The sequence below is a fragment of the Branchiostoma floridae genome, chromosome 1 (genome assembly GCF_000003815.2).
Source record: "Branchiostoma floridae strain S238N-H82 chromosome 1, Bfl_VNyyK, whole genome shotgun sequence".
NCBI lineage: Eukaryota > Metazoa > Chordata > Leptocardii > Amphioxiformes > Branchiostomatidae > Branchiostoma > Branchiostoma floridae.
The window spans coordinates 25,977,167-25,995,350 of NC_049979.1; the positions used below are offsets into that span (position 1 = coordinate 25,977,167).

Below are 18,184 nucleotides of genomic sequence, written 5' to 3' on the forward strand. Positions count from 1 at the left end.
CGATCGCAGTCTGTTTCCATATCTTAGCATCATTTGAGTTTGGATCAGAGTTGGTCCTAGGAGAGACCCCAATCGCAATCTATACTAGTAGAATCGTCGATTCTCCTAGGAGAGACCCCGATCGGAGCTGGCCCTAGGACCAGCTCCGATCGAGATCTCTCCTAGGAGAATCGACGATTCTACTGGATCGACATCTCTCCTGTGACATATATATATATATATATATACATTGTATATTGCCTTCAACTACATGTACAAATTGTGCATGTATTATTCTATAGAAATTCCTTTATGATTTCTGCATTTACATAGTGTATGATATAATGAGAATGCAGTGATGCAAACATTTCTTGGAAAGTGTTTGTTAGCCCATACTAAACTATTATCAAGTTAGTATATCTAATTCCTCACTAACATTAACAGCCATAACATGATAATTTACTACAAAGATAAAGTGAATGACTAAATTGTGGACAAGAAATAGTCATGTTTACTTAGTACTATAATAGTAGCCATCTTGAAACAATTGTGAGCTTTGTTCTGGATGTGTTATATATGTCAGTTCTAGCCCTGCCCAGTATTGAATCTCTCTAAGTCTAACATGTCCACAAAATAAAGGATCAATTTAGGGCAGTCACCAGGGGGTTGTTGACCCCTTGTGCCATTGCCATAGTAACTAATGTCCTGGCTCATTTGCTCCAGTTTCCTTGGTACTTGTTATTGGATTTGCACAGTCTACTGTGCATGGCTGCTGTGCAGCATTTGTCACCTAGCCATTTAATGTACTAGCTATTCTGCAAATATTTCACAATTTACCATGAAATTTGCAGGTATTGAGGAAGAAAACATCTGTCATAAATTCATGATGTACATACATGTATCAGGGCTTGAAATACTTTTTTTTCTGCATACCTTCATGCACTAATGCAGGTAACATTGAAAATTATCAGACAAATTTTACCTGCACCACTCTGAACTTAGGAGGTATGACTATGAATCATACTAAAATTGTTCAGGAACCATTGCTATTTTTACTTTTATACTCTATATAGGTAGTATCAGTTAATGCCACTAATAACAATCCATATACGCCTACATTATAGGACATTTATGTATAAAACCCAGAACATGGACCAGTGTAGGTTAGGTGCAGGTAGACACCAGAAATACCTGCAAAGCTCCAATTTTACCTGCACTAACCTATATATGCAGGTGGTATTTTGAGCCCTGGTCCTTGCTTTTTTCTTATTCTCGAAGTTGTGATTAGTAAAATTTGTCTAGTGTATATCCACAGGAATGTATTAAAGAGTAGTTTTCTCTTGTTTCCCAGAAGTGACAGTGAACGCTGTGAAGCAAAGAAACTGAAGACAGAGGCCCAGCACATGAGCACAGAAGAGAACGGAGAGGTACCATCATCACCTGAGAAGGCGCAGCTCAAATACGGAGAACTTGTAGTACTGGGGTAAGTAATATTGGTTCTGCATTATTTGTTTGTTTTTGTTTTCACTAGTAAACTGCCTATAGTAAATACCAGCAGCACAAGAATGGACTGAAGGTTTCATCTTGTCTTGATAAATTTTAGTAGAGTGAGGAGAAAAGGGTGAAGTTTTACAAGCTGCTTTTTGAGCTACACTTATTCCATCAGTTTATCACCTCCATGACAAGCCATGGTGTTGGTGAAAAGATAAGTAAAGAACGGCTAGATGGATTAGTTTCATACTTAAGAAATGTTATCACTCAAAATTTAACAAACATATCCGCGAAAATGTCTTCAACTTGGGAATTAACATTTCAGGTACAATGGGTCACTTCCGTATGGAGAGAAGGGTCGTCGCAAGACACGCTTCACGTTATTCAAGAGAGCAGCAGCCAATGGGGTCAAGCCATCCACCCATCACATTGCCAAAACACCACAGGCATCTAAGGTAGGTGCACCTTAAACTAAGGGCACAACCCGCTGTATGTGCAAATACGTGCTGTCTACGTGCCAAAACGTGGGCAATCTTTTGGGATCTGTAACGGCGTAATCGGTAAGTGCCGCCTCCGTACGAACTCGTAGGGAATCCGACGGATTTTGGAGCACGCAGACACGCTGTAGAACTTTTACGTTGAGGCAAAACTTTGTGTGCCATCGGGCTGTGGATTCGCCCCCGTACGTGCCAGTATTGGCGACGCGCCTGCCCTGTACAGCATGAAAGCATGCACGTACAGCGGGTTGTGCCTTTTAGCTTTACATAACACTTATGGAGACCATTCATGATGGTAGTGTTGCAGAAATTTCATTCAGTTATGAATATTTTATGATGCAGCCTTGCATGATGTAACCCAGCCCATACATGTACATGTATGGGTGGACAAGTTTGTAATATCCTTTGTACAGATATTATTGAAAGAAGAAATTGAGTCCATTAGTACTGAAGAAAATATTGCAGGAAAAAAATAAATTCAGTTTGCCAGCTGGAAATTGGTAGGTTAGTTTTTAATTAGGAAATTGATTTTGATTATATTAGTTGATATTGTCTGTTGATTTGAAATAGAAATACATCTTGTTATTTTTTGATAGAATGTGTAATCAAAGTCTTGAGGGTATAAGATGTATAAAACAATAAAGGTCTCTCTGTGGCAAATTAAACCTTTCAACTTGGCCTTGAGTGTCCTTGAGATATGACCTTTGCACGCATGTTTACTCCTAATTGTCACCCAGAGATTTAACCAAGGTTGTAGGCACCCTTTCAAGTCATTCACAGGCCTACTTGTGTTTATTTACTTGTGGTTATCCACTATTTATCAAATGCCAATAATTGCAAATAGTTATGAGACAAACTCTGTCAGAGATTACTCCTCTCTTGGCATGGTTTGGACAGATCTCTTTAACCTGAACTACTGTTTTAACAAAAGGAAACAGACCTGGATTGTTTCCGATACTGCATTCCATGGGACATTCCAGCACCTTACTTGATTGCTGATAAAACGTGAAGTGCTCTAACCCTTCCTGTTGAATAAAACCACACAAGCATGTAGGTACAAATTCTACAATGTAGAAATTAGCCACAACCACCTCTGTGCTGTTTTGTGACTTGTGCTTTGTTTACCATAAACCTTAATGGGTAAAACAATACTGTAATGTAAATGTATTCAAGTTTGCGGGGATTTAATTTCGTGGTAGTGGGAAAAAGGACTTTTCGCAGTGGTTTTAAGTTCGCAGTAGCACCATTCACTATAGTATCTTACTGCCATGGAAAAATGTTCGCAGTGGTTTTAAGTTCGGGAAGTGAAGCGGCTACCGCAAAAACCGTGAACATTAAACCACCCTGAAAGTTTCTGCATTTACAATATGTTATGGAAAGCTGAGATTGTGTGCAATACACAGAAAACAAAGACCATATTATACACAGGCCATAGGAAATATTTCTTTCACCAATGGTATCTGAAAAGGTTAACTTCACAAGGTTAACACATGATAGATCATCCATCAGTGCCCACATAACATCACATAGAAAATATCTCAAAATGTGAACATAACTGTCCATACAGCAACAAACACAAGGCAAAACAGTTTTATCGCTGTTTCATTAATCATAGTCCGCAGCAGTTGTGAAACAATCTGTCGTCTCCGGTAGTATCTTTATGGCAGCGTGATCTAAGGGTGCTAAAATCTAGCAAGATTCCACTAACATAAGAAATGTTAGTGGAAACCTAAGAAATGCATGTTGTCTACCCCGTTGATATATGAAAATGAGCATGTCTCTTATTGGGGACAGGATAGGGCTTGTTTCATGTGAGCCACATTCTTGGCATCGCACTCTTAACTACAAAGCCACAGTCATGTAATGGTAAGGGTTAAGGTCATGTTAGTTCTCTAAATGGCAATGTAAACTGGTTCATGTCCTCTTCTGTGAAGGTCAGGTTTCTAAATTATGTGTCAGAATGAGGAAGGGTGTGTTTAAGACGTCAAATGTAACAGGCACACAATAGCTGGCAACAACCGTATATGGTATTGTAGTGATAACAGCATTTTAGGTGATTAGCCGTGATATCTGCTAAAGCATCTAATGTAAATGTTTATAGTTGTGGATAGTGTGGTTGGTTCAAAATGCTTTATCATAGCCTGGGGATGATAAACATGGTGTTGGTGAGATTGTACAAATCCGTAAAATACAGATGTGTCACAATATGGAATGTTCAGCATTCAGACAAACATACAAAAAACTTCTTCTTTTCTTTCTTCTTTAAAAGTGCCCTGAAAACACATCTCATAAACCATACTAGTCCCTTATAATAGTATCAGTTATTATTATTACGTCAAATTATTTTCCTATTATTTTTTATTATTCTTTTGTATTATTATCATATCCCATGCCTTCCTTTTGTTAATTATTGACTAATATTTATATTGTTAAGTATAGAAGAGGAGGGCTTAGTATAAGCCGATTTCGATTTTCCCCTCCTCCTGCACCTGTAGTGTTTTTATGTATTCTTGTCCTGTATTGATTCATGTATTTTGTGCGAATAAATAAACAACACAAAAATAAACAAATGTTATGATGGATGGAAACAAAGAAGTCTTCCTTGTTCTCTCCAAATTTAATTCCACTTTCAGGGCTCAAAATCCTTTTTCTGCATACCTGCACAAGACAAATTTTACCTGCACCACTATGAATTAAGAAAGTATGGATTGTACTAAAATTGTTCATGAACTGTTCCTATTTTTTCTTTTATACTTTATAGGTGGTAACAGTCAATGCAGCTAATAACAATCCACATACACCTAGATCATATGATATTTACATTAAAAAAACAGTACATGGACTAGTGCAGGTTAGGTGCAGGTAGCCACCAGAAATACCTGCACAGCTCCAGTTTTACCTGCACCAACCTGCATATGCAGGTGGTATTTCAAACCATGACTTTCATCCCTGTAACACTTGCAGATTGTAGCAGACAAGTCCCACCACAGTGTGTCGTACACGTTATCACGGAACCAGACTGTGGTAGTGGAGTATGTACGAGATGAGGACACAGATATGTTCCAGGTGAGGTTCTGAACATCTATCATAGTTTGCCTCTGTATGTGTACCTGTACTTAATCTGGGTTATGTGTGTCCAGGCATGTTATACTGTACCGATTTATACAGTGTAAGATTCGAGCTTGTTTCTACTTCTTCAGGGATTCAGTTTTGTGCATCAATACGATTGAAGACAAAATTAATTTTTAAGGTCAAACTGTCTCTGTTTGATCACATTAAGAACTCTTTTGGGAAGCCACCAATACCATCCACATTTTCCTAAGTTTACAGACGAACACTTGAAAAATGCAGTTATTGCATAAAATGTGGATTTTTTATTTTCCACTGTTTCAAAAGATGAAGTCAAGTTAAGAGTCTAGAGTTGTTATTTAGTCATCTGATATTGTGATATTTTGTTCTTCATGTTTGTATTTTTCTTGTCATTTGCAATTAGCCCACTGTAAGAATTTGCACTAAACTAATTATCATAGCGATTATGTTACATCCACAGTTCAAGGTAGCTAACTGTATTGCAAATGGTTCATATTACATGCAAATTTATGTAGGCTTTTTGAATTGAAGTTGTAAATGCTGACCAATGAAATGTTGAAAGACATTACTAACACTGTTTTAAAGCTGTTTTAATTTGTTTTGCCTCCTCAGATTGGCCGATCAACAGAGCCACCTATAGACTTTGTAGTGATAGACACCGTGCCGGGCAACAAGACTGCTGAGGACTGTAAAGTACAACAGAGCACCATTTCTAGATTCGCATGTCGCATTGTGGTAGAAAGAAACCCAACACATACAGCAAGAATCTATGCTGCAGGCTTTGATTCCTCCAACAATATCTTCCTGGGGGTAAGTGTTAACAACATTATTCATACCCATGTAAATTTTGTCTATTTTTCTTTAAAAAATGTTTGAATATTGCACAGTGAATTCACATAGTTTGCAGTTTTACATCTTCATTTGCATAACTATGAGTGTGCATAAAGTCCCCTTTACAAATCAAGAATTTAGCTCCAAATGGGCATTTTCAGTGATAAATACCGCCTCTGCTTGGGTGTTGTCGAAATTTGGAGAGCTCTGACCGATTCGGCCGGCGTTCACGTGAATTGTAAAGCCGGCTTTAGGAAGGATATGGGCCTGTTAATAAATCCTGACATGCCCACCATGTGTTGGAGGTGCCTGCTACAGTGAATGTTATAATATGAGAGCTATGATGGTAGACATGAATAGTAAGAAAGCACATAATGAACACTGTCTCGATCTTTGAACATTGGATACATAACTATCAAGAAGAACTGCATATTCAGAGGATAGATGTGGTTAGATAAGTGACAATTGGTCACACTAGCATTGCCAAAAGCGACTGTTCTATCCATCTGTTCATGTAGCACCCTTGCCCAGTCACTTGTAGCCTTTTTTAGGTGGTTTCCTTTCGACTGGCTGTGTAAAGAAAAACTCAAAACCACTGCGAACACTTCATTTTCTTCCTACCACAAAATTTATTCCCCGTGAACTTAAATGCATTTACTGTATGTCATAGCTTAGCTAAGAAGGATTTTTAAATGCTAGTCTGGACTATGATAGCTTTTTTGTACATGTTGTACCTTATCTTTGACTGAACTTGTTTGAAACACAAAAGAATAGGGTTCAGCATTTGGCCTGGGACTTGACCTAATGTGATTACTTTACCTCATGCATCACATATTTGTGTGTTAGAATATTCTATCATTAGTAGATAACCAATCAGCATCAACCCTCATTAAGAGAATTCTTTAAGCCACCGAGGGATAGTAGTAACTCATGAGATTTTTGTTTCCAGGAAAGAGCAACTAAATGGAAGAGACCAGATAGCTCGATGGACGGCCTGACGACCAATGGAGTGCTAATTATGCACCCCACGGGAGGTTTTGGCCAGGAGTGCAAAGCTGGGGTCTGGAGGGAGGTGTCGGTGTGTGGCGGGATCTACTCACTCCGAGAGACGCGACCAAACCCGCAGAGAGGCAAGCTGATCGATGACGAGTCCAACGTTCTCCATGATGGCACCCTGATCGACTTGTGCGGGGCGACACTTCTCTGGCGCTCTTCGGCTGGGCTACAGAAAACTCCGGTAAGACATCACCTGTCTTCCTCAGAAGCAGAAGTTGAAGGTGTAATTATGTTTCCCGAAGGGAAGAAATATAGTTGTTTTTGCTGGTGTATTCTTGTTCTTTTGTCTTCTTCTATTTTCTTCCACCTGCAAGCGCCAAAACGTATGAATTCCTGATAAAAAAATCTGTTAATTTTCTAATAGGTCCAACATCCGGTCCACCTAATTTTTTCAGGACCGGTCCAATAAGAAAAAACGGTTTTGTACCGGTACTCTGTACCAATCAGAGCTTAGAAATGCCAGTCATCATATTAGCTGTTCTATGAAATAAAGTATTAGCTGTGACAACAAATATGAATGAAATGCTAGCTGTTACAGCAAATATGAATGAATAAGCTAGTACAGCAAGTATGAACAATAATACAGATTTGCAAAACCTGTATTTTTAACTATAAGTTCGCAATAGCAAAACCTGTATTGGTTTCATAAAATTCCAAGTACTGTGAAAGTTTATATTAATTTCTAGTTTGTAGATGACCACATGAAAGTCACTGTAACATTTTTGTTATGTCAAGAAATCTTCTATGGAATTGTGTGCGTGGTGGAGGTCTAGTCAGTTACAACTCTTTAAACTCTAGTAGCATCTACATTCTTCAGGAAATGTTTTTGCTTGCTTTAGATATTGGCAATTGTAGTTAGGCCTATGAAAAAAAAGTTGTGTTTGCTGTTTCAGTCCTGAAAAAATTAAGGTCAGTGGGTATAGGGATCTTTTTTGCATTTTGCACTTGCAGTCACTGTGGCAAAATGCATTGTGGTCTGTCGCTGTTGTGATGTTGAGATGTTGTGATGTTGGAATCTTGGAATGAACGGACCTGCTCAATATCTGCAATGCATTTGTATACTTCTTAAAAGCTCTGTCATGAGTCATTGTTTGTGATCCGTAATGGCCCCTGATATTTGATTAGATTAAATGAATGAAGTATGATATTCCTTAGATTGATGCAGCATACAATCAAATTATTGCTTTAACGTTTTAATGTTGCATTAGCAATTCACAAAAGCGAAATGTTTTTCTAATAAATCGTATATAAATATAACAGTTACATATAGCCTATCCCAGAGTCCCTTGCGAATTAATTAATATTCATTCGTGGGATTTCCAGAGCAAAAATTTTCCGAACACGCCACGATTTTTCATTGATCGCCCTGTAATATCGAAAAAGAACTGGACCTTCAAACTTACCAGATTTGTAGTACATGTATGTGCTATGGAGACCGTGACAATGTAAAAATGTTAAAGCAGGGGGTAAACGATTGCCGAGATATTGTTTTCTGAAAAGTGCGCTTGGATGCAGGGAAGTGACTTCAGGGGTCACTACACAAATACCTCTGACGTCAGCCTGATTTGCAGAGCTACGGTCCGTGTGACCCGGGTTCGAGTCCAGGGGGAGGGTGATTTTCAATTGTTCTTGTTTCCTTTTTGACATCCATTTAATATAAACAAAAGTTTCAGCACATCCCAATAACTAGAAAAAAACGTTTACACACGCAAACCTCGGCAAAATGCCAGCTTTTTTAAAGCACTTGTTTGTCTTGTAATTTTTTAGGCTGGCCAAAGCTCTAGTGATACATATTATAATACAGTTGAACAAAGTAAACTGTAATGTATGAGGACACTTGTCTTTCAATGTCAAACTTAAATTTTAATTCAATAGATACATTTATCCTTTATTAGATAGGACAAGCACCTTTATTATGGTTTGATGTATGGTCTTCATATTCATTTAATAGCATTATGATTTGTAAAGTTTGAAGGGGGTAGAGGTTGTATAAGCCACACGGCTTTTTCTCTCCCCTTGCACGTTCTGTTGTTTTCTTTAATTTGCTGTATTTATGATTGTTTTTAAAGTGCAAAATAAAATCAATAAAAAAAAAAGCAGTGTTTTTATATGTAGGAAGCAGACTGAATAAAAATTCTAAGTGGCAAGGTCACTGGCACCCATGTGACTCTTCTGCCAACCCCCACCCCCCAAAAAAGTCCAGGATTGGCAGTTTTTTTTTAGGGTAGGTAGGGAAACAGGAAACACCACACTTTTTGTCCTAGGCCTTATGATAATGAGAATGCATGGCTCTACACATAAATGTTTGAATATCAGGTTTGCACGGGAATATATTTGTGTTATATCTCATTTGACATACTCAAGGAATTACAAGGCTATATCTTTGAGGATAAGGCCAGCTTTCATGCAGAGTTCCCTGCAGTCCGTGGGAATTCTTTGGGTATACAAGTTGAAGTTGATGGATGTAAATGGATGTGCAATATTCTACAGGGATGCTTGGGCACGTCTGCTCAGTCACTATCGGATTTACCATCAGGGTTTTCCTCGTCTTGTCCTGGTATGAACCCTGCGCTGTTGGATACTCAGTGTACTTGAATGGCCCTAGGGTGGCATTCGTCTTGGTCGTCTTAACTGTGGCAAGGATAAATTGTTAGACCACTTTACCACTGAATATCTGCTATCTGTCTTCAGGAGGATACTACAGCCTATTCACATTAGACAGTATGTGATGGAATCTTCACCATGCACGAATGTCTTCATGTTGCCCATGGGTAATATATATTAACATGTACTGGTCTGCTTCCAGCTACATGTAACATATCACTAAGGTGTTGCAGAACATTGTAGATTTTAATATGGTTGTAAGGAACACCCCTCTCCACTGCTATGAGCCCAAAGATATTTACACAGAGGGGGCAAAATAGATCATTTGATAATCTTTTGATATGATATTATGTATGGTAGGCCTCTGTGGATATGCAAAAATGTTTGAGGGAGAAACACACTTGACAGTCATGTCACGTCAGCCTAGATTGCCTGTTGAGCTTTCGGTTCACTTCACCAAGGTAATGTAAGGGCAATACGCCTTGGGAGACAGTGTGCATAAAGGTACATGTACCTAGTACATGTTTACATGCATGATATTGAAATAATGCAGCAATACACCTGAATGATAGCATGACATGTATATCATTTACTGGCAGACAATCTTTCAGACATATCATTTGTACCCAATTACTTGCAGTAACTGTTAATTGGTTGAGTTCAGATGAGGTTATATGATTTATAATTTTACTTGCATGGGTGGTGATTCAGCATCTGTATCCAACTGAGTTTATTACAATGTATTCTTCCACCATCACTCCTTATAAAGTGGTCCCTGAAATTCACAGCTTCTTGTGACCTGAGGGTCAAGGGCAAGTTTGGGCTTTTCTTGTAGCACATTTGCATCAATCAAAGGAAGAATATAAACAGCCTTTTAGAAGTCTACATTCTCTCCATTTTAAGGTTATTGCAAATACCATCCAGACATCTCCAGGCCTAGTATGGTAGCCATGATGGTTTGCATCATCCCATTGAGACTGTTCGTGACTTTGACATGCTTGAAACTGTTTTTTTCTGTTTAGATGTACTTAGTCTAGTATTGATCTCTTCGAATTCTAGCAGCTGTCACTCGAACTGTCCGGCAATCACATCGAGTTGATGAGATTAAATTGTCTTTAAATAAGCCCAAATTCGTATTCTTATGAAACTGTCTGTACAGTTTAAAGGCAAGAATAAAATGCCCTACAAATGAATGGAATAGCCAAGTGTACAAACCATGTGCTTCCTTTTACTCAATATACATTGCCATACATTGTCACTGATGCAATTGTTGCGCAATAAACCATCTAACTATCTATAATATTTTCAGAAGATGAGATATATATATTAATAAGGTTGATAGTTCACTACTTTTGGTTGTGCAAGTAATTATATTTTGGTGCAAGTAATTTTTGACCCCCAAAAGTGTATTTTGAGCCCTGCTGTGAAAACAAATGTTTGATTAGTAACTTGGTGTACTGTATTTTCCCCTTGCAGACTCATAAACATATTGAAGAGCTACGGAAAGAGATCAATGCAGCCCGGCCCCAGTGTCCTGTCGGCCTGAACACCCTGGCCTTCCCCACTCGCAGTAGGACCACCAAGGTGACTGTAAGTCTCACAACATGTTCTTACTTCTTCTCAGGACTATCTTACATTTCAAAGTACATTGTACCTACAAGACTTCTTTCATGTATGAATAATTTTTCTCAGTAATACATTTCTTTTGGCATAAAGCAATTTTATCAGTGTTACTAAATTGATGTATAATCACTGAGTTGGTTTGGTTTCTGTTTATTGCCAGGAATTTCTGCATCTTTTCTTCTGTGCTTTTGTTCTCTCCCACTTCTAAGCAATTGAGTGACTAACTCAGATGAGTAACTATAACAGTTGTATTCATTTGGTCATCCAGTATCCAGATGTTTTTTTCTTTAGTCTACTGTGACTTTCTCACTGTAATTTGTGAGAATGTGACCATGATCATTAGAATTTTAGTTTTTAAAATACTTTGTTGGGTTGTGTGTGATAATGATGGTGTAATGTATTGTATAGAGTCTAAAAGCTGTCCCATAGGTAAGGCCACACCAATTTAATTTGTTGCTTCCCGGATTTCCCGACTCATTTGATTCCGATTTGGAAAAAAAATTGTCACAGGAAAAATTATATAGGTTTTGCTATTGCAGACCTGTAAAAAACCCATTCCAGGGGCACATACTGCTGATAAACCAACCAGAGAGCTTCTTTGTGGTCACATGATCAGATCAGTGGTATCAAATCAAAGGAAGAGATTCTTTGGATAAATCATGCCATAAAAAGCTGAAAACTTGACTACTAACCTTGTTTTTTTGTGTTATATAACTATATAAGTTCACCCCAGACTTTTTGCAATTTTTTTTTTTGACTGCCCCAATATTTTTCTGAAAAAATCTGTGAAGCAACAGATTAGATTGGTGTGGCCTAAGGCTTCTTTTTTGTGGTGTGGGAAGGGAGGGCTACTGCAGAAAGTAACACTAGATATCATAGACTTGAACAGGAAATCCTGTGTCTCCCTTTCAGGAGGAGAAAGAAAGACAGCCATATGTCTATCTCAACTGTGGACACGTTCACGGCCATCACTTATGGGGACAGAAGGAGAACGAAAACGGTGACCGAGAGTGTCCCATGTGCCGCACGGTCGGGCCGTACGTCCCCCTGTACATGGGGAACGAGCCCGCGTTCTACGTGGACTGTGGTCCCCCGACCCACGCGTTCTGTCCCTGTGGGCACGTGTGCTCGGAGCAGACGGCTCGCTACTGGGCGCAAGTACCACTGCCTCACGGAGTCCATGCATTCCACGCAGCCTGTCCCTTCTGTGCGACACAACTGACAGGAGAGCAGGGCTTCATCAAGCTCATATTCCAGAATGATATCGGGACGTAGTTAGAGCCCTGTAGGTAGGCAAGTTGGATTCCCCCGGGTAGATTAGTTAGGATCAATTTAAAAACTTAAGACCAACCCAAGAGGCAGGTTGTGTTCACTGTTACACCAGTCCAGTTAAAGAGGAGAGAAAGAAACGCCACTCGAGCACTACTGTAATGTTGCCCTTCAGCGTCGTGGAAGTTCCAGCTTAAAAAGGACTTTCAAAGGGCTAACAAGACATTCGTATGAGTAGGATGGTAATGTAGTCGGCTACTGGAAAAGCTGCCAATGCCTCCCTTCAGTAGAGTGTCATGTTTCGCTGCAGCTGTAACAGAAAGAGCAAACCAAACCTTGCTGTCCACACTGGCATTGCAATGGTCTACGCAAGATTGCAGTTCTGTTCAATATCCTTTCAAGATCGTACAACAATTTTCCGGAGATGACTTTTGTTAATTTGTAGTGCCAGAGTGAATATCAGGGTCATAGCAAAGACAAGAAGAATTTGCTGATTCAAAATAGTATTGTCACATTTTGATGTGAAATGTGTACTACCAGTTGTCCTTGTTTCTCACAATTTTCTCCGTTTTAAGTGCTAAAGTGGCAACAACATTATGCATGGTGGCGGAAAAATTTCCATTTTTTATCAATTGATTAATCAATGAATTAACTGACAAATGATTATTATATTTATTAAGTTCATGAACATTATTTTGATACATTTTTTCAACACTTAAGTAAATTATGTATATGAACACCTTAAAAATACACAGAATATGCCTAGACCATGTGCTTATGGTGATGACTCTGAAATCGGGGCCATACCAGGATAACATGAACACTAATGTAAAAGTTAAAGAAAAGCTAAACTTAAAATCGAAAAGTCGACATACTACGCAAAATAAAAGTTTGCTGACGGCTATTTGACTGACTGATAACATTTTGTGACTCCAGGACGTGACATGTCCCCATCAGTTATGATATTGGAGCTGGCTTTTCGTACCTTGGAAACATCCACTATTTCTTCTAATTCATCAGAATCCATACTCGGGAAAGCCAGCTTGCCGTATATATAGAATACAACACGGTGTATTCCGTATCACCCAAGGTATCAGCCCGACCCGCGGTGCTGTCTACCTACATATTACATGTACATACGGAATACACTGTGTTGTATTTTACTTATGTCATACCCACCTGAGAAAACCCATTTTTTAATGCGAAATGCGCCAGAAATGGAACAAATTTGGTGCCCTCGAACAAAAAAGTGTTGCAACAGCAATGTTCCAACGTCCGAATCAGGTATTCGAATTGCCAACCGGCCCGCTCGAAACAGTGCGATTTATTCGAATGGAGCCTGTGTGATACACCTTTCGAACCTGTGTGATACGGAAGCGTACTGCCCGGTCCGGAACACCCGTATCGAACGTATTCGCGTCACAGGTATGACATAATCGGAACTGATTGGGACATGTTTATACCTGAATCCTGACGGACTTACGTAAAACAAGTGAGGGCTTGAGTGATATATTTTGCATGGCATAGTTGGCTTTTCAATTTTAAGTTAAGCCTTTCTGGAACATAGTACCAATATTGTCTTCAATTCATTGTATTATGGCAAATGTGTGTTTTTTTAATTTAATTTTGTGTATAGTATGTATTTGGCATACCAGCTTGCTACCTCAGTGACAGATATGTCAATACTGTCTTTCCATTTTTCACAAATTGGGTCGTGTACAAATGTAGGTATATTTCCTTCGTAATTACAGGAAAACTTAAGTACAACATAGACAACAGCACAGTATTACCATCCATGGTTATGCCACAGTTAAGTTATTTTGACTTCTGCAACAGAAAAAGTTGGAGTGATATTTTGGTGATAACATTACTTTTGTACCATACACGCTAGCACCACATGTGGTAATGGACACGGATTCTGCAAAAAGTTATTTTACTATGGACATGGTTCCAATCAATCATAAGCTAGAAAGGTCATTTTTATATCATATTCACTGAATGCAAAAGTTCTTAAACTCAAGTTTGATCAATCATATCTCCATTTTCACCTTATCAATTATTGTTTCGCACTAATATATCCTTGGAAAGCTATAACCATTTGCAATGATACCGAATGTGTGGTCGTAACAAAGCAAAATACAAATTTTCCAAATGTTATTATAAAATCATGATGGTAAATCTTTAAAGAATGTGGTCAATGGAAATTTCAGCACTTTTTTTTGAAAACCTACTCACATCTAAGTAGTACTTAATCCATGATGTACAATCAAAACAAATGGCGTACCATTTTAAGGTGCAATAAATTAGCTTTCCATGATATAGAATACAAATGGAATCGATAAGGCAGTAAACGGAGAAGTGATTGATTAAAATCAAGTTTTGGAACTTTTTGTGTTGAGTGTATGCCACTGCCATCTTTTGGTTTTCTCATTTCAGATCTTCTTCCACAGCGGACACTTCATTGATTTATAACAGTGTTTATAGATTTCTAGGACATGTTGTATCATTCCAGTGACTCCCAGCTAAAAGCGTCCCACCAACAATGTTGTACTTTCTTATTGGTTAAACTTGTCTGTGGTCTTCCAGGCTGTGATCAAGTTCACATCATGAAACTCGCTGGAATATCACCAGTTTCGAGTCCACAATGCCCTGTCTTGCCAGACCATCTTTTTTTAGACTGTTGCATTATGCTTTTTTTTGGTTATATGGTATGATATATACCTCAGGGGTGGATCCATTTTAGTTATTTAACTCTATTTAAAAAAAAATTAACTTAATCACAAGCAACTGCCATTATGCATAACATTTACAGAATTGCAAGAAGAGTCCTTTTCCTTGTTAATCTTCAGACACCATTCCATTTCAAGTATTGGCTTCATGTTATATTGGACAGAACTCAATGTACAGCAAACAGGCATTTCTATTGCAAACGCACTGGGGGTAATGTAGGAAACACATCAAAATACATGTACATTGGCTTTTCAAGCCACAGTTTGTACAGTTACATTTTTTGTAAGCCTGTTTTATGCAAAAATCATAGTTTTATCCCAATTGAACTCAAATTTCCTTCAAAAATCATTTCAGCCAATGCATGAAATTGTGCAAGAGTTGTGGATGAACTATAAAGCTCAATTCATTATTTACACAACGAGGCTGTGTACTTTTATAATAACTCCAACCACTTTCTGGAGACATTTCCAAAGCAGTCTTAGTAATCAAAAACCTTTTCCCATCATCTAAGCTCTAAAGTTTTTCTGTGGAACAGATTTAAGTCATCTGCACTGAATGCTGTTCATGAACTAACTAGTGATGTCTGCAATTTGGATAACGTCATCATAATCTAATGGGAAATAGAAACAAAGATGGCCGGTCCAGCTCCCAGTTGTAAATATGACAAACAGTCCTACCAATACATACCTGTAAGGCACACTTGCTGTTAATGTGTAATGTTGCTGCAATGTGAGATCTCCTGTATAACTTCCACAGAGAAAATGCATTTTTTGTACCAAGTGTCCGACGCACTAACTGTACAGTGACTTCCATCATACTAAGTGCAACTGCAAAATGTACTGCTCTCAATTTTTTTATCTATTATATATATATATGCCCTCTGTGGTAAGTTTTATTTTCTAAGACCGAACTTGGGTATTGTAAAACATTGTAAATACATTGTTTCTGTGTGAGTCCCAAGTGTATGGCCGTCCTCTAAGATCCCTACTACAGAAAGACAAATTTGGTCAGTGAATGGAGGTTTGTTTCTGGAGGCTGTGTACAGGGCTTTGCATGGCAGACGATACAATATTACTTAATACAGTCATCAGTACACTCCAGAATATTACCGAAAGGCCGCTAGCTGTATAGTTACTATTTTTGGATAGCGAGTTACATTGGTTAGGATGCCATGTGGCTCCTATTGCTTACCATTGAAGGCTGTTATACGTTTTGCTTCAAAGATTGGCTGGCGCTCTCCATGGCAGCAAAGAAATGCTACCAGAAACAACAACTGTACAATAGTCATCTTTAAACCCAAGATCTTGATGGAAAAAGCCAACTGGATTGTGTAATTGGAAAGTCTGGGAGAATAGAACAGTATCTGTGTCTTCCTGCCCACACGATTATCTGTGTACATGTAAGTACAACAAGTAGCACTAGGCTAGAGTATATGGTGACATGTAGAGGTCAAGTACTTAGGATTGTAACTAACTTGTCACTGTAGAATAAAAGGAACAAAACAGTGTACCAAATGTCTTCTGAATTGTTGATTGTAAGTTGAGGCTTTGTCATATTTGTTGTAGAAAATGTTTTGTAGGTTTTTCAGACCTCCAGGTCACACCAATTTTATTTGTTGTTTCTCGGATTTTTTTCAGAAAAAAATTGGGTTGGTCAGTCGAAAAATTAGTAAAAAAAAAACTTTTGCAAAAAGTCGGGGGTAGGAGAGATCGAGGGGCTCGAAGTCGAAGTCCAAAGTTTGAAGAAAAATTATAAACGAGAGAAAGGAGATTTTGTCAACATGAGGTGTGGCCATTAATTTGAATTTTTTTTTTCAAATCAGAAAAAGTATGGTTGGTAAGGCCACAGTAAGTAAATTTTATGGATGACATCTGCACGCTCATTAATTTTCGCCTGATTTCAGAAAAAAAAACAAGAATTTTTTTCCTTCTTCGGAGACGGTCAACATGACAAGCAAGTATTAAAGTGGGAAAGTATTTTATGTTGGAGCCTAATGCTTGTACTTGTAGAAGTAACATTAGCGAGGTAGCCCTGACTGTAGTTATAGAAGTGAAACCAGCTGGATAGTTTGAAAAGTGGCACTACTATGGAAGTCGTGAGTGTAGATGCCAACTTGGTAAGTGATACCAGTCTACCACACTAGTGTCACTTTTACTACACTAGTTCACTTCTTGAATACAGGAATGAATGATTTGTCATCAGCACTACCATGTTTTGTCACTTAAACTTTTCTTTATACAACATTTATGGTGTCTATTTTGAAAATGTAGCCATCTTGCTTTTTTTACCCATCTTGTTTTTTTTCGCCCTATCTCACTATTTTTGCCGTCTGCAGAGGATGTCGTCCATAAAATTTACTTGCTGTGGCCTAAATCCGAGAAACAAGAAATAAAATTGGTGTGGCCCCAGCTTTGATCATGGAGAGATCACTGTCGATGGGTCAAGAATAAGAAAAAAATGACACAATATTAACTGATGCTGGTGTTAAACGCCAGTCCTGATTATTTTTATTGCTAGGAACCATACACACAGAATGCCCCATTGTATACAGATCAGATCACCAACGCCAAACACAACAAGTTACAAACAGTGCTCAGAAGTCTCCTGCTCTTTATAAAACAGAGCTTTTGGTGTGTGCAATATAATGTAGTCCTTCACATAATAAACTATTAAAATTTAACCTATAGAGAAGTCACCATGATTATGCACTACATGTATTGAAGTTGGAAATCTGTTTCACAGATTCTCCTCAGTTTTAGTTTCCAATACTGGTGCATGAAAGAAAAAACAAAGACCAGTTAAAGCCTACCTCCTAAGGCAATGTTGATACGATTACATACATGGTTGACATCTGTGCTTGCATTAATTTTTCCCAAGAAATTCCAAAAGGTTTCGACCAAAGTCCATACTCTTAAAAAGCAGCTGTAAGATGATGACTAAATACATATCGTAAATTGTCATAATGTAAAACAAGTTGTAGAATGTCAAAGTCATTTCCAAAGTCAACGAAAACG

The 18,184-nt window shown here is 38.2% G+C and overlaps 1 protein-coding gene across 4 annotated transcripts in view; it reads left to right on the plus strand.

The window, feature by feature from the left end:
• LOC118418359 (E3 ubiquitin-protein ligase pellino homolog 1-like) overlaps positions 1-13,549 on the plus strand; it is a 24,467-nt gene extending 10,918 nt beyond the window's left edge. For 3 of the 4 annotated variants that reach the window (XM_035824244.1, XM_035824253.1, XM_035824237.1), the window contains exons 2-8: positions 1,331-1,462; positions 1,796-1,925; positions 4,932-5,033; positions 5,670-5,867; positions 6,838-7,125; positions 11,025-11,138; positions 12,084-13,549. In XM_035824244.1, the coding sequence (XP_035680137.1) occupies positions 1,331-1,462; positions 1,796-1,925; positions 4,932-5,033; positions 5,670-5,867; positions 6,838-7,125; positions 11,025-11,138; positions 12,084-12,446 (1,327 nt within the window). In that variant the 3' untranslated portion in view covers positions 12,447-13,549. The remainder of the gene's footprint in view (positions 1-1,330; positions 1,463-1,795; positions 1,926-4,931; positions 5,034-5,669; positions 5,868-6,837; positions 7,126-11,024; positions 11,139-12,083) is intronic. The other variant, XM_035824259.1, reaches the window with a different exon arrangement.
• Positions 13,550-18,184: the final 4,635 nt, after the last annotated feature.